The following is a 22,500-nucleotide window of genomic DNA, read 5'->3' on the forward strand; positions in this document are numbered from 1 at the left end:
GCCACCTACAAGAAGGAGGTTCCCGGTGCAATCTCTGCACTCGAGCGTTAATAATTGCATATGTGGCATCTTAAGTCCTCGACTGCAGTGAACGACGTCTCAGGGGTCAAGGTAATTAACCCACGGCCTCATCGGGCGATGTTCTGATTGAAACCATAGGATTTCCTTTACAAATAGCGAACATGGGATTCTATACACATGGCATGTTATATTGACGTGGATGGCGGCTATATATTTAAGGAAAAGTTAGCTCTTCGGCCTCATCAGCTGTGGGCCAACCAAGACTTTACAACAAGCCTCGTTACAGAAAGATGGTGGTTGGAATCGGACTTGTTCTACTCCTGTCTGTCTCTGCATATGGGCAAGAGAACGTCCAATACCAGGGCACACGTAAGCTTCACTTCTACATAGCATATATATATTACATTTATGTGAGGAACGTCAGTCTCCGGTCCCGAGGGGACCCGGATTAGAATATGTCACCGGGCTTTCTGTTGAGACAATCCGCTGTGGCGAGTTGCAAGACTTACCGGTCTCAGGATCTGCTCGTCGTTGGTTTAATCCGGTTTTGGCCCTGATCATGAGTGTGGGTTTGTCAGCACCATATCTCTGCTCGGTTGTTTCGACAAAGCGATAAACGTCTATGATTTCTGACTTTTGGCTTTCCTCACACAATAAGTTAACCTTTGATATTACCGAGATAATGTTAAAAGCGCCATTACACCAAACTCACTTACTGGAATTCATTTAGGATTGAAGTTGTATTTGTTGACGTTCATCAGCTGATGAAGACAGTGCCTCACGTGAGCAAATTCCATGGTACATTTGCTCACTTGAGACACTGTCTTCATCAGCTGATGAACGTCAAATACAACTTCAATCCTTACATTGACAGATACATAAATCATAACAAAACTATCCATTAAACATCAAAATTTAATTATTTGAAGCGAACTATATTAACGCGGAGAGTCGTGACGTCATCCGTCCTAAACATTCCATTTGGAGTGACATCCCTTGGTTTTACAAACGGCAGAAAATGGCGGCGTTGGAAAGAAATCCAGACCCGGCTGATGCTGAAAATGGATTGATATTAACGTTCTGTGAACTTTTAGTGTGTGTTTGAGTCAAACTACTGCTGCTGATGACGGGGATTGCCGCTTGAGGCGGGGCGGTTGGATTTCCCGAAGCAATATACACGGCCGTGTGGAGCTCAGTGATTTTTGTTGTTGAGTCGAGCATTCTCTGTCATAGCTTCAAATGGACGCTTCATTTCGGTGACCCGACATATACATGATCTGTCTGGCCCCAAAAGTCTGCATCATTCATAGCCTGAATCGATGTCGTCAGTTTCCCTAATGATGTTTAATGTTATTTTTAGACATTGAGGAATTCCCCTGGTAGTTCTGAATGTCTCCGCTCGATTGACAACGTAATCACGTGACATACTGCCGTTCATCAGGAAATGAGCGGCAGCCAGCTTGGTATAGTGTTCACCTAGGCGAGGTCACACGCTACTGTCAATATTACATCGTATACCTCACGATTACTGTTTGGGTAGTTAGAATAGGAATGTTCGCGAAGTTCGGTCCAAACAGTACATTTGTTCACGCACCAAACTACCATCAACTCGTAGTTTTTGTATTGATAAATATATCCGAATATATACAAACATTGATACAAATCCTAAAATAGCTTAATAAAGGTAAAATTGACACAAAAGTACGTTAGCATGATAAAAGTCGTTTTAAAAGATAAAAACAGCCACCTGTCTATTGAGTGTCCTATGTTAACGCTATAACGATTGTGGCCCGGAAGCCCTTCTAAGCATGACACAAGTTCGATTTAGTTCAAAACATACATTAAAGGGGCTAAAAGCTTGCCTAAATCATGCTTAATATGCTCGGGTGAAATCACAGTTTTACTGTCAAGCGAGAGAATGGTAGTTTCCAACTTCCGGTTTGTCATGCGCAGCGCTTACCCCGTGAGTTGTATATTCTATGGTTGGAATGGAGTGATATATTTGTATTAGTGAGGTTCCGCTGTAGTATCTATGACGGTTTCTGTTGTCCTAGTGATGTGTTACAGATATTGATTAATACGTATAGCATATTATCTGAAACAGCAGCTTGAATCTATTCGAAAAGGTTATTACAAGAAACGTGTCCAGGCGGTCCATGTAGCGACCAAATCGTAGTACATTGCACACGGCTGGCTCCTTTAATCAAAATTGCACTGATCTTCTGTGCATCGCAACAAAAAGCTGCTAACATTGACTTTGCAGGATATCAATATAATGATAAACCAGGTTTTTGATACGCACTCTTAAAATTGTACAGTTAGGGCAGACACACGCATGTTACTGATTGCGGTTGTAGACACTGGCAATATTGCATGTCAGGACAGCTTGAACCATCTGACTCTCGGTCAGTGTGTGGCCATTGTGTGGCCATTGTGTGACCAGTGTATGACCATTGTGTGACTTGTGACCATTGTGTAACCATTGTGTGATCATAGTTTGGCCATTGTGTGACCATTGTGTGACCATTGAGTGGACATAGTGTGGTCATTGTGTGATCATAGTGTGGTCATTGTGTGACCATAGTGTGACCATTGTGTGGCCTGTGTGTGATCTGTGACCATTGTGTAACTATTGTGTGACCATTGTGTGGCCATAGTGTTGCCATTGTGTGGCCATTGTGTGACCAGTGTGTAACCATTGTGTGACCTGTGACCATTGTGTGGCCATAGTGTTGCCATTGTGTGGCCATTGTGTGACCAGTGTGTAACCATTGTGTGACCATAGTTTGGCCATTGTGTGACCATGGTATGATCATTGTGTGACCATTGTGTGGTCATTGTGTGGCCATTGTGTGACCATTGTGTGACCGTTGCATGGCCATTGTGTGATCCTTGTGTGACCATTGTGTGACCTGTGACCATTGTGTGGTCATTGTTTGAACAGTGTCTGACGATTGTACTCCATTGCCTACCCATTACGTGGCCATTGCGTGACGCTCCTACCCTTATGCTACCAGTCACCTCGGGTTACACTGCCATGTATCGTCTCTCTGTATTCTCCACACTTGTAGCCATCCCGCTGTGCGACTACAACCGCAATCTGAAGGTGAGTCTCCCGAACTGGGGGTGCCAACGCTTCATCAGCTGTGACTCTGACGGTCTGGCGTTCGGCCCCCAGGACTGTGGACAGGGGACCTTGTTCGACTTCGAGAAGCAGTACTGTGACTTTCCAGGCAACTTCGTATGTCCGGAAAACAACGCAAGTAAGTGGAAGAAGCTACACAATACGTATAGTCAATACAGCAAGATGACACTTAAATAAATGTTAAAGACCAACTGATCTGGAAGACATCTGCCTTGATCTAAAATGGCTCCATATATGTACAACTTCGAGAAAGGTATTGTTGATGAGGTAGTTCATGACACACTCTTGTTTTTTGTCCACATGAAGTTGTCCGAGAGTAAGATATCGTATTATACTTTCCTTGTGGTTATTTAACAACTGTACACCAAGATTGAATAACGTGTCAGTGTAATTTCAAGTTGTATCAATATGAAAATTCTTAATTATACACTTCTGATTTATTACAATAACCATCAAATATATATCCTAACGATTGTGTGTGCCTACTTATGTATTCAATGTTAAGAAGTTATTTATTCGAAGATGGTTCAGTAGGATTGACCTTTATTCTTATATTACATTAGCGTTTCGACGGCTAGATGAATAATAAGGAACTCAATACGGCGTAGCGTGTGGAACATTGTCTCAACGATGATAGCAACTCTATGTTATAGGGTGGGTTGTTTAATCCTGTCACTGTATCGCTAAATATAAGATAGCTACGCGATAAATCACAATGAACAATGAAGAATGAGGCGTGGTTTATTTCACGATAAAACATTTTTCTTTCATGACGTCATTTATGGAGATACGAACATGCGCTCGCAACTTGATGAAGTCGTATATTGGTCGACATTATTTTTTAGAGGGGAATGTCTAATGTCTAATGTCCATCGCATCCAAAAGCGGGAGAGATGACAATCGGTATTGGAAACAATGGTAAACGTAATCGACGTGAGAAATGAGAGAATATACGGGAAATACCCACTTGTGCATAAAATGGACTTGTCCGACTCGTAAATGACTCGTGGTCGTTGTTTATCGTACAATAAAACACTGCAGGGAGAATACACCATGAGGGGCTGCTTAAGCAGATTATACTTCCGGCCGTTGTTGAAAATAACCATATGTTAAAACATGCCTGCGAAAGGACCGTCGATACATCTACAGTCGAAGAAATCCGTGAAAGGAGATACAGTCGTTACTCCCGTAGTATAACTAAACCTTAAAAAAGATACGACAGTACACCCATGGTAGAACGGCCTTGAAAGGAGATACCTCGGTATACCTATGGTAGAACGCCATTTCAATGAGGTACGTCGGTACGCCCATGGTAGAACGGCCTTGCAAGGAGGTACGTCGGTACACCCATGGTAGAACGGCCTTGAAAGGAGGTACGTCGGCACACCCATTGTAGAACGGCCTTGCGTGGAGGTACGTCGGTACACCCATGGTAGAACGGCCTTGCAAGGAGGTACGTCGGTACACCCATGGTAGAACGCCATTTCAATGAGGTACGTCGGTACGCCCATGGTAGAACGGCCTTGCAAGGAGGTACGTCGGTACACCCATGGTAGAACGGCCTTGAAAGGAGGTACGTCTGTACACCCATGATAGAACGCCATTTCAATGAGGTACGTCGGTACACCCATGGTAGAACGGCCTTGCGAGGAGGTACGTCGGTACACCCATGGTAGAACGGCCTTGCAAGGAGGTACGTCAGTACACCCACGGTAGAACGGCTTTGTGGGGAGGTACGACGATACACCCTTGATAGAACGCCATTCCAATGAGGTACGTCGGTACACCCATGGTAGAACGGCCTTGCGAGGAGGTACGTCTGTACACCCATGGTAGAACGGCCTTGCAAGGAGGTACGTCGATACACCCATGGTAGAACGACCTTGTAAGGAGGTACGTCGATACACCCATGATAGAACGCCATTTCAATGAGGTACGTCGGTACACCCATGGTAGAACGGCCTTGCGAGGAGGTACGACGATACACCCATAGTAGAATGACCTTGCAAGGAGGTACGTCTGTACACCCATGATAGAACGCCATTTCAATGAGGTACGTCGGTACACCCATGGTAGAACGGCCTTGCGAGGAGGTACGTCGGTACACCCATAGTAGAACTACCTTGCGAGGAGGTACGTCAGTACACCCATGGTAGAACGGCCTTGAAAGGAGGTACGTCGGTACACCCATGGTAGAACGGCCTTGCGAGGAGGTACGTCGGTACACCCATAGTAGAACGACCTTGCGAGGAGGTACGTCGGTACACCCATGGTAGAACGGCCTTGCAAGGAGGTACGTCGGTACACCCATGGTAGAACGGCCTTGAAAGGAGGTACGTCGGTACACCCATGGTAGAACGGCCTTGAAAGGAGGTACGTCGGTACACCCATGGTAGAACGACCTTGCGAGGAGGTACGTCAGTACACCCATGGTAGAACGGCCTTGAAAGGAGGTACGTCGGTACACCCATGGTAGAACGGCCTTGCGAGGAGGTACGTCGGTACACCCATAGTAGAACGACCTTGCGAGGAGGTACGTCGGTACACCCATGGTAGAACGGCCTTGAAAGGAGGTACGTCGGTACACCCATGGTAGAACGGCCTTGAAAGGAGGTACGTCGGTACACCCATGGTAGAACGGCCTTGAAAGGAGGTACGTCGGTACACCCATGGTAGAACGGCCTTGAAAGGAGGTACGTCGGTACACCCATGGTAGAACGGCCTTGAAAGGAGGTACGTCGATACACCCATGGTAGAACGGCCTTGAAAGGAGGTACGTCGGTACACCCATGGTAGAACGGCCTTGAAAGGAGGTACGTCGGTACACCCATGGTAGAACGGCCTTGAAAGGAGGTACGTCGGTACACCCATGGTAGAACGGCCTTGCAAGGAGGTACGTCGGTACACCCATGGTAGAACGGCCTTGCAAGGAGGTACGTCGGTACACCCATGGTAGAACGGCCTTGCAAGATGGTACGTCGGTACACCCATGGTAATACGGCCTTGTGGGGAGGTACGTCGGTACACCCGTAGTAGAACAGCCATACAGTAAAGATTACGACACTGTAAAAAGATGTGTTTGTAATTTAAACACAAAAAGACATGTTTAGATCTAAACATAGTTAGGGATGTGTTGGACCAACAGTGACCAATAGTGTTTCTCTCATACAAGAAGCTGAAAGTATATCTGATTACTCAGATAGACCCATAACTTAATTTAAATAAAAAACAACAACCCAAAATTAATCCATTTTTCTGCTAAAATAGCTTTTAGGAGGGAGGGAGGAAGGGAGTATACACATTTAGACCCTAAACACGTTAAGCTGTTAAACACAATCCTATACACGTCAAACTTATGGTACAAGGAACGTGTTTGAGTTTATATCACTGGAGTACGGAAGCGCTGAGATCGATTCGAGGTATAAGGTCATCAGCTCACTGAAATGGAATCCTGAATGAATGAGTGTTTGTGTTGTCTTTGTTGTATATCATGTTCTTCGACTGCAGCGTGTGCCACCCAAGCCGTCCAGGGCGACTGCACCAACTTCACCCTGTGCGTCAATGGCCAGGAGTTCTCCTTCAGCTGCGGAGAGGACACCATGTACTCCAACAGGCTTCACATCTGTGAATACCCAGGGAACCTGGGCGACGAGGAGAAGGACTATTGTCGACTTTAATCAGTTTTCACCAAGCCACGTTTCAAACTCCTTTTTTGCTCATCTACAATTTTGAAAATACATCAGTACCATTTATAACCTTTAAACATAATAATTGTCCAAAACTGCTTCGTGGACACCACGTAAAGCTTCATTCACAGAAGCGATCTGACCTGCAACCTGTCGCAACAGCATACGTTAAGCAATATGTTGTGTGACCAGCTCATGTCTGCTCAAACGCATGGTTAGTGTTCCTATCCAGACACTGTCACTAACGTTTCTCTGTCCAATAAACTCATGACCTGAACTTTGTGTCGATTTATTACTTCCCGAAATAGTAGTGGGTACAGAGTATAACAAAAGGCGTTATCATACCTCTATGTCAGAATGATGAGAAATAATTGGTCCACGTGATGTTGATAAACTACGATTTTATCCCGCCTTGGAGGAAGATAAATTTCTCAGCGGAAGAGGAAATCTCTTTACCCCGCCACGAGCAAGACAGGTGCACGTGGATTTCTGAGAGGCAGAATAAATCCCTCATACCCACTTCGAAGCAAAAAGCCGCACGCTTTTTCCGAGTCAATGTAAGTCATGTGACATGGCACAAGATAGCCTCAGCTGAATCGAACAGCTGTTTTCTATCAATTTTGAATTTGTTTTAATTCTATATTAAATCATGTCGTAAGATAAATTCTTTGTAGCAGTACACGGGGTACATTGGGTTTTAAGCGTCCCTCGTTTGGTGTTTATACCACTCAAAAAACACATGTCCCCCGTGTCCTGCTACAGCTTATAATGTAACCCATTGGATAACTGAGGATAACACCGAAGTTAACGGGGTACGTCAATGCTTATTTCACCTTTGAGACATTGTGGCAAGGTAGTTCGTTCAAATATATAGTTTTCGCGTTATAAACTTCAATAAATAGGTGTTGCCATAATCAATGAGGCTAACGAAACAAAACGAAATCGGCATATGGTTTCCTAAATGTTGTGAGAGGTTTTTATTTCATACAGACAAGACTGTCACAGTAGACATCCGCATATACACCACCGACGGAGGGGGCTGTTGGTACGAGCGAAATAACAAATGAAGTTTTTAGAGGGTTAATTAGTTTTTAAGGTTACCAGGCCATGACTTTCCTTGACATCCGGTTCAAGAGTGGGGTAAGACCGTCTTCTCAGACTACATCCTTGATGGCAAGTAGGATTATATTTTAAACAGATTCAGAGGCTCGTCCTTGTCCAACATTTTGTATTGTGTACAAATGGTACATGCACTTAGTGACTATTTTACCGTTACAATACATAGTAAGAAACTTAGAGACGACCAGTGGTAAAAAAAATAAAAAAATTATAATTTCATTTCGTAATTTTGTTCAGGATTACGACGATAACGTTCATGCCAGTAAAGCAATTCACATAAGTTTATTAAGGAATTGTCATATATTCGTTTACGATTAAACACGGGGAATTCATCATAAAAAATACAGTAAAACTGTACTTAATGATCCACACAGAAATTAGTATATAAAACATATACGAATAGACTTGGAGTGTCAGTTGGGGTTTAGGGCGTTTTTAAAACTTATTTCGGTCACGCGAGTCAGCGTTAAGTGGGAGGAAAGCCAAAGGTCGTACGGACACTTGACCACTATGGTGAAGTCCCTGAGCAGGGTAGGATGAGCAGGGTATGACTTAATCAGGGAGAACTGATATTCGAACCAATAAAATCCGATCAGAAATGACCAAGGGACGCAACACACCACAGCAGCTTGCGGTATGTTAGAGACTTGTGGCTGCTTGAATATGTGTGATGTCAACAGTATATACGCCACGCTATACTCATTGATCGACAGTATAAACGACACGCTACACTCAATGATCGACACAGTATATACGACACGCTATACTCATTGATCGACAGTATAAACGACACGCTATACTCAACGATCGACACGCTATACTCAATGATCGACACAGTATATACGCCACGCTATACTCAATGATCGACACAGTATATACGCCACGCTATACTCAATGATCGACACAGTATATACGCCACGCTATACTCAATGATCGACACAGTATATACGCCACGCTATACTCAATGATCGACACAGTATATACGCCACGCTATACTCAATGATCGACACAGTATATACCCCACGCTATACTCAATGATCGACACAGTATATACGCCACGCTATACTCAATGATCGACACAGTATATACGCCACGCTATACTCAATGATCGACACAGTATATACGACACGCTATACTCTAGGGTCGCTACAGTATCTTCGAAGGCTTTCTTCAATGATCGCTACAGTATATACGACAGGCTATACTCAATGATCGACACACTGTACTCAATGATCGACACGCTATACTCAGTGTTCGACACGCTGTACTCAATGATCGACACACTGTACTCGATGATCGACCCAGGATATACGACATAGAATATATAGAGTTACATTATAATCAATTACTGACAACCTAGGTTACACGTATAGATACGTCATACTTTACTCAAAGATCGCACCATACGATATACAACATGCTGTACTCAAAGATGGACAAGTTTATTAGTTGTGAATGAGGGGCATGTGTATACCTAATAATAAAACAATGTATATTTGAATCAATACAATATTATCCTGATGAATGCGTGTTTGGTTTGTGCATAGTGTGAAACCTTGGGTCAGAATGAGGAGATAAACTGGGATTCGAACCAACGAGCAGTAGACTCCGGTAGCTTTAGCTGAAACGCCGTGATCTAACTATATCATACACGTTAGGCTCAATTAACTCACCGGCGGGTGTTCCCTATAGAGACTCCAATTAAGCTGCCTAATACACACAGACAGACAGACAGACAGACAGATTGTTTATTTGAGTCTCACCTCACAAAAATATTTACATAGATACATATAAAAGGACATAAACGTAAGCCACCCGTTAAGGGTTACGAGAGACTTAAAATATATCACAGTATATACAGCATAAATATATTGGTGTAAAAGGGGTATGTAAAATATACTACCCGTAACTAGCCATATAAAATATATTTTCTTCGTTGGAGAATTATAAAGCAGGTTTTGGCTGTGAAATATACATAATATCTAAAAAATACAATAAGTTTATCAGTATTGCATAACTCTTGAAATTTGGGATAGCTTAAACTGACCTTTTCGTATGAACTTTCACGCAAATCATCGTACACAGGGCAATCCAGCAATACATGACATTCATCTTCAATACTTTCCTTACACTGAAAACACACTATGACCGGGAGGTCGCGGGCGACACATATCACACATGGGATGGTTGCGATCTCGAAGTAAACTAATATAAATCTCGAACGTCCATTTAACAATGTCCTTTATATGCTACGCTTAAGAAAACCCCAACCTGAAATAGCAGAATCTTGTGAGTTCATTAACTTCCTCTACAATGTCCGGGTTCCCCGGGTACACATACGCTACCCTTCTACAGGCCTACAATCTCCGGGTTTCCCCGGGTACACAAACGCTTCCCTCTACAGGCCTACAATCTCCGGGTTTCCCCGGGTACACACACGCTTCCCTCTACAGGCCTACAATCTCCGGGTTTCCCCGGGTACACATACGCTTCCCTCTACAGGCCTACAATCTCCGGGTTTCCCCGGGTACACATACGCTACCCTTCTACAGGCCTACAATCTCCGGGTTTCCCCGGGTACACATACGCTACCCTTCTACAGGCCTACAATCTCCGGGTTTCCCCGGGTACACACACGCTTCCCTCTACAGGCCTACAATCTCCGGGTTTCCCCGGGTACACATACGCTTCCCTCTACAGGCCTACAATCTCCGGGTTTCCCCGGGTACACATACGCTACCCTTCTACAGGCCTACAATCTCCGGGTTTCCCCGGGTACACATACGCTACCCTTCTACAGGCCTACAATCTCCGGGTTTCCCCGGGTACACATACGCTACCCTTCTACAGGCCTACAATATCCGGGTTTCCCCGGGTACACATACGCTACCCTCTACAGGCCTACAATCTCTGGCTACCTCTACACGCCGCATCAGCAATTTTCCAGCTATTCGCGTCGAGGATTCCCAGTGTACACGGTCCTAGGCCACCCTGTCCTACACCAAGCTTCATGCACAGCGTATTGCCTAGAGCCGTTTAAACGGTGATGTCTGGTGGACTCGCCCAGTAGGTTTTGACAATATCAACGCCATAAAACAACTGTATAGATTAATAAAAGCGGCAAAAACATGTCCACAATCATAAGAAATCTCTGCTAAAAGTCTATTTCACGATTCTGACTATATCATATATGTTGGGGAATAGCTATGAAATAGTGATGATACCAGGTGTTCGGTTAAGGTAAGCGTATCCTGCCCACCCAGGGCACCCGTCCCACATCCTGCCCACCCAGGGTACGCGTCCCACATCCTGCCCACCCAGGGTACCCGTCCCTCATCCTGCCCACCAGGGGTACCCGTCCCACATCCTACCCACCAAGGGTACCCGTCCCACATCCTGCCCGACCAGTGCACCCGTCCCACATCATGCCCACCCAGGGCACCCGTACCACATCATGCCCACCCAAGGCACCCGTCCCACCACTGCCAACCCAGGGCACCCGTCCCACATCCTGCCCACCCAGGGCAACCGCACCACATCCTGCCCACCCAGGGCACCCGTCCCACATCCTGCCCACCCGGGGTACCCGTCCTACATCCTGCCCGACCAGTGCGGCCGTCCCACATCATGCACACCCAGGGCACCCGTCCCACATCCTGCCCACCCAGGGCAACCGCACCACATCCTGCCCATCCAGGGCAACCGTACCACATCCTGCCCACCGAGGGCAACCGTACCACATCCTGCCCATCCAGGGCAACCGTACCACATCCTGCCCACCGAGGGCAACCGTACCACATCCTGCCCACCCAGGGCAACCGTACCACATCCTGCCTACCCAGGGCACCCGTTCCACATCCTGCCCACCCTGGGCACCCGTTCACCATCCTCCCTACCCAGGGCACCCGTCACGCATCCTGCCCGACCAGGGCACCTGTCCAACATCCTGCCCACCCAGGGTACCCGTCCCACATCCTGCCCACCCAGGGTACCCGTCCCATATCCTGCCCGACCAGGGCACCTGTCCAACATCCTGCCCACCGAGGGCACCCGTCCCACATCCTGCCCACCCAGGGTACCCGTCCCATATCCTGCCCGACCAGGGCACCTGTCCAACATCCTGCCCACCGAGGGCACCCGTCCCACATCCTGCCCACCCAGGGGACCCGTCCCACATGCAATGACAAGTCAGTTGTTAAAAAAACACGGCAATACACGGTATATGTCAAAATAGGGAATTGTATCGGACATCACACGGCAATGTGCACAAGTTGACCCAAAATAGTAAGCCATATTTCATCATTTATCAACATGAGATCGCCTTGAAGCCAAGCTAAAATAATAGTTTCAGACGAGTGTCTGTATTTAATTTCTGTTTGTCAACCGAAACATGATACGGAACTTGACCGACTGATGTTGAACACGTGGAATAGTTTCTCCAATGTAAACGACCATTAAACATCCATGTGGAATTTCCACGTGCATGTCAAACAGCCCATTCCATCCCCTCATTTTAACACAGGGTTACAAAACACTTCTACTTATGCAAACCTTCCTTTGTTTAGAGTCGATGGGAGCAGTTTACCTACCGGTAGCACCAAGGTGTTAACCTGACTTAGATATGTACTGGAGACAAACACACATGACATGGCCACGCTTAAACAAGTGAACGAATTACTCTTCTTTTCTATCCCTTTGTAATATGTTATCATCTGGACCATATTCTCATCAGCTACTGTATTCACGTCGACGTCAACGACAGCAAATAGAACCATCAGTCGCCTCGCGCCATGTCGGGATCTCGTGGTTAAGACCTCAAAGGGTTAAAAACGCTTGATGTCAATCGTACGTGTGATTGGCCCTTGAAGGGGTACTACGCCTTAGAACCTTGTTAATTAACCATTTACATAAGGGGTGTTGACGCTTGATGGGGTGGTTAAATACCCCCACTCTGGACTCACTGATCCAGTGACGCTTGGACCTGCATTCAGATTCTCTCGGATACCTCTTGGCTGTCTACTGGCGTATCGAAAATGTTCTCCACCATCAACATCGGTGCCATTCTCGTGTGTGTTTTCGCAACCTGTGCACATGGAGAAAGCAAGTGTAAGTGTAATTGATTCTTCTTTATTTAATCTCATGTTTTTGTCATTGCTTTCCCATAACCTTACTTGTCACGGTAATTTCTTACTACGGCATCGTAACGCTGAGTTTCTGGTATGGACGAATGCGGTTTTTTCATATCACTGAAGTCTGTCGATCATCTTGCCCACCACAATATAGTTGTTGATAATATGAGCGATGCTGAACGAGCTCATACACCTTACGAAACAACCTGTGAAGATCCGGGGTAGAATAGGTCTTCAGCAACCAATGCTTGCCGTAAAATAACGGGATCGGGTGGTCAGGCTCGCTGACTTGGTTGATGCATGTCATCGTATCCCAAATGCGTGGATCGATGCACATAATATCACTCACTGGATTGTCTGGTCCAGGCTAGATTATTTACAGACCGCCTTCATATAGCTGGAATATTGCTGAATGCGGCGTTCAACAACAAACAAACAACAACAAACTTTACGAAACCTACCGAATGCAAGGACCTTAATAATACATTGTATTTTAAATTCAGATATTCATTGTATGAAAGGCCACAGGCCAAAACATGGCGTGTGTACCATACAATGAAGGATACGTTTTACAAATAAATTCCGCTGTTACAGTACAGTTCTGCTCTTGAAGGCTCTTGGAATATAACATGACAGAATTTAAATCTTGATAATTTGTGGAGCCTTTGAATGGCATTTAGAAGTGATACGCATAAGGAAGAGAATTTATAGATGTCAACTTCTTTATTATGAGGAACACAATGTTTAAGAGTATATACTTACTCCTTCATCGGATGAATAAATTCTCTGAAGAACACTCGTTTGTATGTACCTGAAAGAACAAGAAAACTAATAAGACAACAAAGATGGAAACTTAACAAGGGAAGCCAACACTTAACTGGTAAATTTGTGGTTGCCAAAATGGCGAGTAAATGGTTGACCTGAACATCGAATTATATATATTCAATTTGGCATATACTGCTTTCGAATGTCTTTTAAGGATGGACATGTTATTTTACAGACCTCCGATATTGTTTAAGTGACAATGTGGGCCTAATCTTTCAGAATATGCACCAGTAACCTCATAGCTTGAAGATGCGTATAATATTTACAAAAACACGAAAATCTGCGTCTTTATTTATTTCATATTTTGGCTCAAACTTTGTGAGTTGACAAAACGAGGTTTATCAGATGATGTCTGTGTCTGTCCGTTAAAATGAAGGGTTCCAAGGTCGAAGCTCTGTTGGCATCATGGAAAGGAATCTCATCGGGGGATTTTTTAAGGAATGTACAACAATTTTATACTGCCGGGTGAAAAAGGCAGTATACACCCGTGTTCAATGGTAGCTAAAATGAAACAAACAAGAAATGGTTATTCGATGGTGATGCGTTTGATACGGGTATTATAGTTGTGTTTTTGACCTTAGGTTTGCAGTGTTTCGGCGATTGTTTTCAGACGTTTTCATAAAGTTTGTAACTTGTTGGTGAATTCCAATTTTTAAGAGAATATTCCTTTTGCCCGGCAATTTAGTCAAGACCTTATCAATGATGAAATATGCCAACAGATCTAGGATGTGGTTTTCTTCTAGGTCTATACATGATACTGTTGAAGTCAGCGCACCTTGAAACGAGGGTAGCGCGGTATTACATGTGGTCAAGCCTAAAACAAAAGCGAAAATGTCAAAAACTAAAATGAAAATACAGAAAACTATTTCCACCGCGGTGGGAATATTATCACCGCTATGGAATTAGTTTTCTGTATTTTCATTTTAGTTTTTGACATTTTCGCTTTTTTTTGTTGACATTTTCGTTTTTGTTTTTGACATTTTCATTTTAGCTTCTGACCTTTTCGCTTTTGTTTTTGACTTTTTCGTTTTTGTTTTTGACTTTTCCATTTTAGTTTTTGACATTTTCGCTTCACATTTCAGCGATTCAATAGCTTCTTGAAAGTACATTTTCCATGTTTTCGGTTGTTTTTATATATGATTTATCACATATTTGTATGACAAATTGTGTTAATTTGCTAAAGGTTATGATAAAAGTAAGTGAAATATCAAAATATTGAAAAACAGACTCCATGGGCCACCGTATGAAACAGTATTTAACACCAACCAGTGATAATCTAGCTGTTTATGGGAATCGGATTTTCAGGGGGAAGAGAAGATGAACGATGAGGATGTTTTAAAGATTTGTCAAGAACTTTTGATTTGGACTTTGTCAATAACATTAAAAACTGTATAAGCTTTAAACACATCTGTACAATTCACCATGCTTGGCTCTGGGGTACAATCGGTCAGTAACGAAAAACGACTTCTGTAAAAGACATACATGACAGGTTATCCATGGTGATTAAACATAAGGCCCCGGGGGCGGGCGGAGTGACTATAAGGGACGGGGTGTCAAGAATAAAATGACAGCGAGGTCGGCAAAATTTATCAAAACAATAGTCGGATAGATTGCTTGGTGCAAATTCTGATCGAGACTCCCCAAGGACCATGATACGGGAGGAAGATACAGTCATGCCTGTGTATGCTTAATCGGGTTTACCAATGGTCCTTTTTTGTAACGTGAGAAATATGTCCTTAATGTTCACAGTAGCTTCCAGATAAGTATGCCCCATACCATCAATACACATCGGAATCATCTCTACAACCCCGGGGGAACACAAACAAAATGTGGTTGGGCGTGTGTGTGGTGTGGTGTTGTGGGGTGGGGGTTGGGTTAAGGGTCGCGTTTATAGGAGAGAATTTATAGATGTCAACTTTTTTTATTATGAGGAACACAAAGTTTCAGAGTATATGATTACTCCTACATCAGGTGAATGACTGTGAGAATGTAATTAATTATGTGTATCACTGTCATTCAATTATGTTGTTTAACGCCGCACTCCGATCCTGTTAGTCGCCTCTTACGACAAGTATAGTCGCCTCTTACAGCAAGTATAGTCGCCTCTTACAGCAAGCATGGGTTGCTGAATACCTATTCTAACCCCGACCTTCACGGGTCCGTAACCAATCAGAGGTGTGTAGGTATGTAGATACAGACGCTTCCAACAGTCATTCTTCCGGACTGAGTTGGTTTCGGACTAACTAGTCACGCCGAAGACCCAGGTTGAATTCCCGACATGGGTACAATGTGTGAAGCCCATTTCTGGTGTCCCTCGCCGTGATATTCCTGGAATATTGCTAGAAGCGGCGTAAAACCATACTCACTCACTCGGACTAACTAGGATCACCAGGACGTGACTGAATCGAATATCATATATAGTTCTATATCTCGAGTTTGAGTCATTATTATTTTTTACAGATTAAAATAAAAAATGCAGCAAAGAGGGTTTGAATGATCCTGCCATAGTCCGGCTGGTTAGGCTCATCATCAGCTCAGGGCCCTTGCCCCTCTACACGCAGCCCCGACAGCGAATGGGACTTCTCCCAGGAAGCGCTGCCTAGTCAAACCCACCCAGAACTTTTCGGAGAATGTGAAGACTCTCCAACACTGCAGCCTTCTGCATTACCCAGGTTGTCAGAAGGGCTGTATTCCTGGTAGCAAACCCGGGTACTCTCCCAATGTCAGTCAACAGATTGGGAGGTACCAAACCTAAGGCACCGAGAACAATGGGGAGTCGGACAACTTGGTACTTGGGATGCAAGCGTGACATTTCGAAAGCGGGGTCCTCATATTTGCCATGTTCTTCCTGAATCTTGTCAATCACATTTGTGTCAAAAGGGACAGAAAATTCAATGATATAAATTATTTCATTGGATTTATCAATAAGGACAAGATCAGGTTTGTTGCACTGGATACGTCTGAGGCTGTAAACGGTCCTATCCAAAAGAATTTTGTATTTATCATTTTCCATGACGCCCTCTACATTTTCAATATATTATTATTATTATTATTATTCCTCTCTGCCATTTTAGACACAAGTCTGTGCTCCGGCAACACAGAGGAGATGAAACTCGTCGTCGTCCCCAACGAGGGGTGCATACTATTCGTGACGTGTAGAAAGGAGGAAGTCCACGGCCCTCTCCAGTGTCCCCCCAAGACGCTGTTCAGCGCGGAGCTCATGTACTGCGACGACGCCAACAATGTGACATGTGCCGATGTGTCAGACAGACTCCTGGACACGCCAAGTGAGTCCGTCGTACCATTCAACCATTGTCCGTACACCACCATTGTCCTAAATGAACCATTGTCCGTACACCGCCATTGTCCTAACTGAACCATTGTCCGTACACCACCATTGTCCTAACTTAACCATTTATCCGTTAACACTACCATTGTCCTAACTGAACCATTGTCTCCACACTACAATTGTCCTAACTGAACCATTGTCTTTACACCACCATTGACTTAACTGAACCATTTTCTTTACACCACCATTGTCCTAACTGAACCATTGTCTGCACACCACCATTGTCTGCACACCACTATTGTCCTAACGGAACCATTGTCTGTACACCACCACTGTTCTAACTGAACCATTGTCTGTACACTACCACTGACATACCCGAACCATTGTCCTAACTCTACCATTGTCATAACTGAACCATTTTCTGTAAACTACCATTGTCCTAACTGAACCATTGTCCTTACTCTACCATTGTCCTAACTGAATCAGTCTGTACACCACCATTGTGCTAACTGAACCATTGTCCTTACTCTACCATTGTCCTAACTGAACTATTGTCCGTACACCACCATTGTGCTAACTGAACCATTGTCCTTACTCTACCATTGTCCTAACTGAAGCAGTCTGTGAACCACCATTGACCTAACTGAACCATTTTCTGTACACTACCATTGTCCTAACTGAACAAGTCTGTACACCACCACTGTCCTAACTGAACCATTTTCTGTACACTACCATTGTCCTAACTGAATCATTTTCTGTACACCACCACTGTCCTAACTGAACCATTTTCTGTACACTACCATTGTCCTAACTGAACCAGTCTGTACACCACCACTGTCCTAACTGAACCAGTTTCTGTACACTACAATTGTCCTAACTGAACCATTTTCTGTACACCACCGCTGTGGTAACTGATCCATTATATGTACACCACCAATGTCCTAACTGAACCATTGTCTGTACACTACCATTGACATACCTGAACCATTAGGCTTACTCTACCGTTGTTATAACTGAACCATTTTCTGTACACTACCATTGTCCTAACTGAACCATTGTCCTTACTCTACCATTGTCCTTACTGAACCATTGTCCGTACACCGCCATTGTGCTAACTGAACCATTGTCTTTACTCTACCAATGTCCTAACTGAACCAGTCTGTACATCACCATTGACCTAACTGAACCATTTTCTGTACACCACCATTGACCTAACTGAACCATTTTCTGTACACCGCCATTGTCCTAACTGAACCATTGTCTGTACACCCCCATTGACCTAACTGAACCATTGTCTGTACACTACCATTGTCCTAACTGAACCGTTGTCCTTACTCTACCATTGTCCTAACTGAACCATTGTCCGTACACCACCATTGTGCTAACTGAACCGTTGTCCTTACTCTACCATTGTCCTAACTGAACCAGTTTCTGTACACCACCATTGTCCTAACTGAACCATTGTCTCCACACTACCATTGTCCTAACTGAGCCAGTTTCTGTACACTACCATTGTCCTAACTGAACCATTGTCTGCACACTACCATTGTCCTAACTGAACCATTGTCTGTACACCACCATTGACCTTACTGAACCATTTTCTGTACACTACCATTGTCCTAACTGAACCATTGTCTCCACACTTCAATTGTCCTAACTGAACCATTGTCTGTACACCACCATTGTCTGCACACCACCATTGTCCTAACGGAACCATTGTCTGTACACTACCACTGACATACCCGAACCATTGTCCTAACTCTACCATTGTCCTAACTGAACCATTGTCTGTACACCACCATTGTCTGTACACCACCATTGTCTGCACACCACCATTGTCTGTACACTACCACTGTTCTAACTGAACCATTGTCTGCACACCACCATTGTCTGTACACCACCATTGTCTGTACACCACCATTGTCTGCACACCACCATTGTCTGCACACCACCATTGTCTGTACACCACCACTGTTCTAACTGAACCATTGTCTGTACACCACCATTGTCTGCACACCACCATTGTCTGCACACTACCATTGTCCTAACGGAACCATTGTCTGTACACCACCACTGTTCTAACTGAACCATTGTCTGTACACTACCACTGACATACCTGAACTATTGTCCTAACTCTACCATTGTCATAACTGAACCATTTTCTGTAAACTACCATTGTCCTAACTGAACCATTGTCCTTACTCTACCATTTTCCTAACTGAATCAGTCTGTAAACCACCATTGACCTAAGTGAACCATTTTCTGTACACTACCATTGACCTAACTGAACCATTTTCTGTACACTACCATTGTCCTAACTGAACCAGTCTGTACACCACCACTGTCCTAACTGAACCATTGTCTGTACACTACAATTGTCCTAACTGAACCATTTCTGTAAAGCACCACTGTCCTAACTGATCCATTGTCTGTACACTACCATTGACATACCTGAACCATTGTCCTAACTCGACCATTGTCATAACTGAACCATTTTCTGTACACTACCATTGTCCTAACTGAACCATTATCCTTACTCTACCATTGTCCTAACTGAACCATTGTCCGTACACCACCATTGTGCTAACTTAACCATTGTCTTTACTCTACCATTGTCCTAACTGAACCATTGTCCGTACACCACCATTGACCTAACTGAACCATTGTCCTTACTCTACCATTGTCCTAACTGAACCATTGTCCGTACACCACCATTCTCCTAACTGAACCATTTTCTGTACACCACCAATGTGCTAACTGAACCATTGTCCGTACACCACCACTGTCCTAACTGAACCATTTTCTGTAAACTACCATTGTCCTAACTGAACCATTGTCCTAACTCTACAATTGTCCCAACTGAACCATTGTCTTTACACTACCATTGTCCTAACTGAACCATTGTCCCAACTCTACCATTGTCCTAACTCAACAATTGTCCTAACTGAATCGCTGTGCACACTCTACTGTTTTCCTTACCCAACAGTTGTCTGAAATCAGCTATTGTCCTTGACCTTAAGTGTCATAACTTAACCATTGCCCTTCTTTAACCATTGTCCTTTTACAACCATTGTCCTCACAATACCTTTGACCTAGCTATCTAACTCAACATTGTCCAAGCTAACCATAGGCCTTACTCTACTTTTAGCCTATCCCTAACATTGTCTGTACACCACCATTGTCCTAACTGAACCATTGTCCGTACACCACCATTGTCCTAACTGAACCATTGTCTGTACACCACCATTGTCCTAACTGAACCATTGTCTGTACGACCACCATTGTCCTAACTGAACCATTGTCTGCACACTACCATTGTCCTAACTGAACCATTGTCTGTACACCACCATTGACCTAACTGAACCATTTTCTGTACACTACCATTTACCTAACTGAACCAGTCTGTACACCACCACTGTCCTAACTGAACCATTTTCTGTACACTACCATTGTCCAAACTGAACCAGTCTGTACACCACCACTGTCCTAAATGAACCATTTTCTGTACACTACCATTGTCCTAACTCTACAATTGTCCCAACTGAACCATTGTCTGTACACTACCATTGACCTAACTGAACCATTGTCCTTACTCTACCGTTGTCCTAACTCAACAATTGTCCTAACTGAATCGCTCTGCACACTCTACTGTTTTCCTTACCCAACAGTTGTCTGAAATCAGCAATTGTCCTTGACCTTAAGTGTCATAACTTAACCATTGTCCTTCTTTTACCATTGTCCTTTTTTCAACCATTGTCCTCACAATACCTTTGACCTAACTACCTAACTCAAGCTCAACCATAGCCCTTACACTACCATTATCCTATCCCTACCATTATCCTACATGGGTCGTACATGGGTCGTACATGGGTCGTACAAGTACTGGCAGATCCTTGATAAGTTAAGCGAAGAGAGCTTTGCACAGCGATTTGCTGTAGATAACTAAATCATTGGTGCTCCGACCCATTACTATAACTATTGTCTAAGCATAGTACAGTTTCATGTTGCTATATACCCATAACATTATAAATGTGTGAACTTTTTACATGTTATAACCCATGCTTGTTACCCGTGAAGATCCGGGATACAATAGATCTTCAGCAACCCATGCTTGCCGTAAAAGGCGACTATGCTTGTCGTAAGAGGCGACTAACGGGATAGGATGGTCAGGCTCGCTGACTTGGTTGATGCATGTCATCGTATTCCAATTGCGTGGATCGATGCTCATTGAATCAATCGCTAGGTTGTCTTGTTCAGACTCGATTTTTTACAGACAGTCACCATGTAGCTGGAATATAGCTGAGTGCGGTGTTAAACAACAAATATAACATATTATGAATGAGATAAGCACACTGTGACTGACTGAACTGTTTACACATTATTATTCTCAGAGTGCCAAATGAAAGCTGTTGCGGGCAGCTGCAACAACTTCACGCAATGTGCTCACGGCAAGGTCTTGAACATGAACTGCGGCGAGGGCTTGATGTTCTCCAACTCCAAGCTGGTGTGCGACAACCCATGGGATCTGATCCCGGAAGAGAAAGAATACTGTAATGTCGACGTCTAGAGACCGCTGTGCCATTGGCGGTGTACACTATACAAATGTCAAACGTTGGAGCAAAATGATACAAGCTGATTGGCAAAGACTCGTTCTTGATAAAAAAAAAATTGTGATTTCATTTGTCATACTGAATCACTACTTCCCAAGATTCCCATTTGTATCCAGAAACTACAATGTGCCACTGAGAGCATGAATAAACTATGAGAAACGACTTTGTTTTCATGAGATTCTTTTACAATTTGCTTCAAGTATTTTGTCTCCACAACTGTAGGGGGAGGTTCGAAGTAACCATCAACTTTATTTAATGAAATGAAATTTTCATTATCCGGAGGGGAACTACCCTAAACAAACTAATGTTGTTTTGCATGGAAAAAAGAGGGGAACACAAAAAACTATGGGTGGAACACAATATTACTTGTATTGTATACTCGCCACCACATCGGCCCAGTTAATAAACTGCCGGGCAAGTATACACCCATGTTTGATGGTTGCTAAATGGGAAGAAATGGTTATTCGATGGTGATGTTTTGATATGGGTCATTGGTGTGTTTTGGCAGTGATTCAGCGTCCGTTTTAAGCAAAGCAACGTTTTGATAACGGTTTAATTTTGATAATTGTTTGGTCAATTTCATATGTATAGTTTCTTTTGCCCGGTAGTGTATATTAATGTACATCGATAACAAGCAAAATGAAAGGGTCACAAGAACTTTGATTTGAAACCCATG

General features: G+C 43.9%; 3 protein-coding genes across 3 annotated transcripts; all 3 read left to right on the forward strand.

Moving 5' to 3' along the window:
- Positions 1-240: 240 nt before the first annotated feature.
- On the forward strand, positions 241-7,129 carry LOC124136992. Its single transcript, XM_046503074.2, has 3 exons — positions 241-390; positions 3,093-3,284; positions 6,674-7,129. The coding sequence occupies exons 1-3, from the start codon at positions 312-314 to the stop codon at positions 6,841-6,843; spliced, it is 441 nt and encodes a 146-aa protein (XP_046359030.2). The 5' UTR covers positions 241-311; the 3' UTR covers positions 6,844-7,129.
- Positions 7,130-11,425: 4,296 nt separating this feature from the next.
- LOC124136964 (vegetative cell wall protein gp1-like) lies at positions 11,426-12,205 on the forward strand. Its single transcript, XM_046503047.2, has one exon. The coding sequence runs from the start codon at positions 11,426-11,428 to the stop codon at positions 12,203-12,205; it is 780 nt and encodes a 259-aa protein (XP_046359003.2).
- A 716-nt stretch (positions 12,206-12,921) lies between these two features.
- Positions 12,922-21,986, forward strand: LOC124136993. Its single transcript, XM_046503075.2, has 3 exons — positions 12,922-13,077; positions 17,000-17,212; positions 21,606-21,986. Exons 1-3 carry the CDS (start codon positions 13,005-13,007, stop codon positions 21,779-21,781), a joined length of 462 nt encoding a protein of 153 aa, XP_046359031.1. The 5' UTR covers positions 12,922-13,004; the 3' UTR covers positions 21,782-21,986.
- The last annotated feature ends 514 nt before the right edge of the window (positions 21,987-22,500 follow it).

The sequence above is a fragment of the Haliotis rufescens genome, unplaced genomic scaffold (genome assembly GCF_023055435.1).
Source record: "Haliotis rufescens isolate VD_foot unplaced genomic scaffold, xgHalRufe1.0.p SCAF_1, whole genome shotgun sequence".
In the NCBI taxonomy this organism is placed as follows: Eukaryota; Metazoa; Mollusca; class Gastropoda; order Lepetellida; family Haliotidae; genus Haliotis; species Haliotis rufescens.

Excerpts from the sequence above, each read along its gene's own strand:
- LOC124136964 (XM_046503047.2), top strand. The coding sequence starts at position 11,426 with ATGCCCACCCAAGGCACCCGTCCCACCACTGCCAACCCAGGGCACCCG.
- LOC124136993 (XM_046503075.2), top strand. The coding sequence starts at position 13,005 with ATGTTCTCCACCATCAACATCGGTGCCATTCTCGTGTGTGTTTTCGCA. Across the intron at positions 13,078-16,999 it reads TGCACATGGAGAAAGCAAGT|ACACAAGTCTGTGCTCCGGC; the intron begins GTAAGTGTAATT and ends CTGCCATTTTAG. Across the intron at positions 17,213-21,605 it reads CAGACTCCTGGACACGCCAA|AGTGCCAAATGAAAGCTGTT; the intron begins GTGAGTCCGTCG and ends TATTATTCTCAG.
- LOC124136992 (XM_046503074.2), top strand. The coding sequence starts at position 312 with ATGGTGGTTGGAATCGGACTTGTTCTACTCCTGTCTGTCTCTGCATAT. Across the intron at positions 391-3,092 it reads CGTCCAATACCAGGGCACAC|CCATCCCGCTGTGCGACTAC; the intron begins GTAAGCTTCACT and ends CCACACTTGTAG. Across the intron at positions 3,285-6,673 it reads ATGTCCGGAAAACAACGCAA|CGTGTGCCACCCAAGCCGTC; the intron begins GTAAGTGGAAGA and ends CTTCGACTGCAG.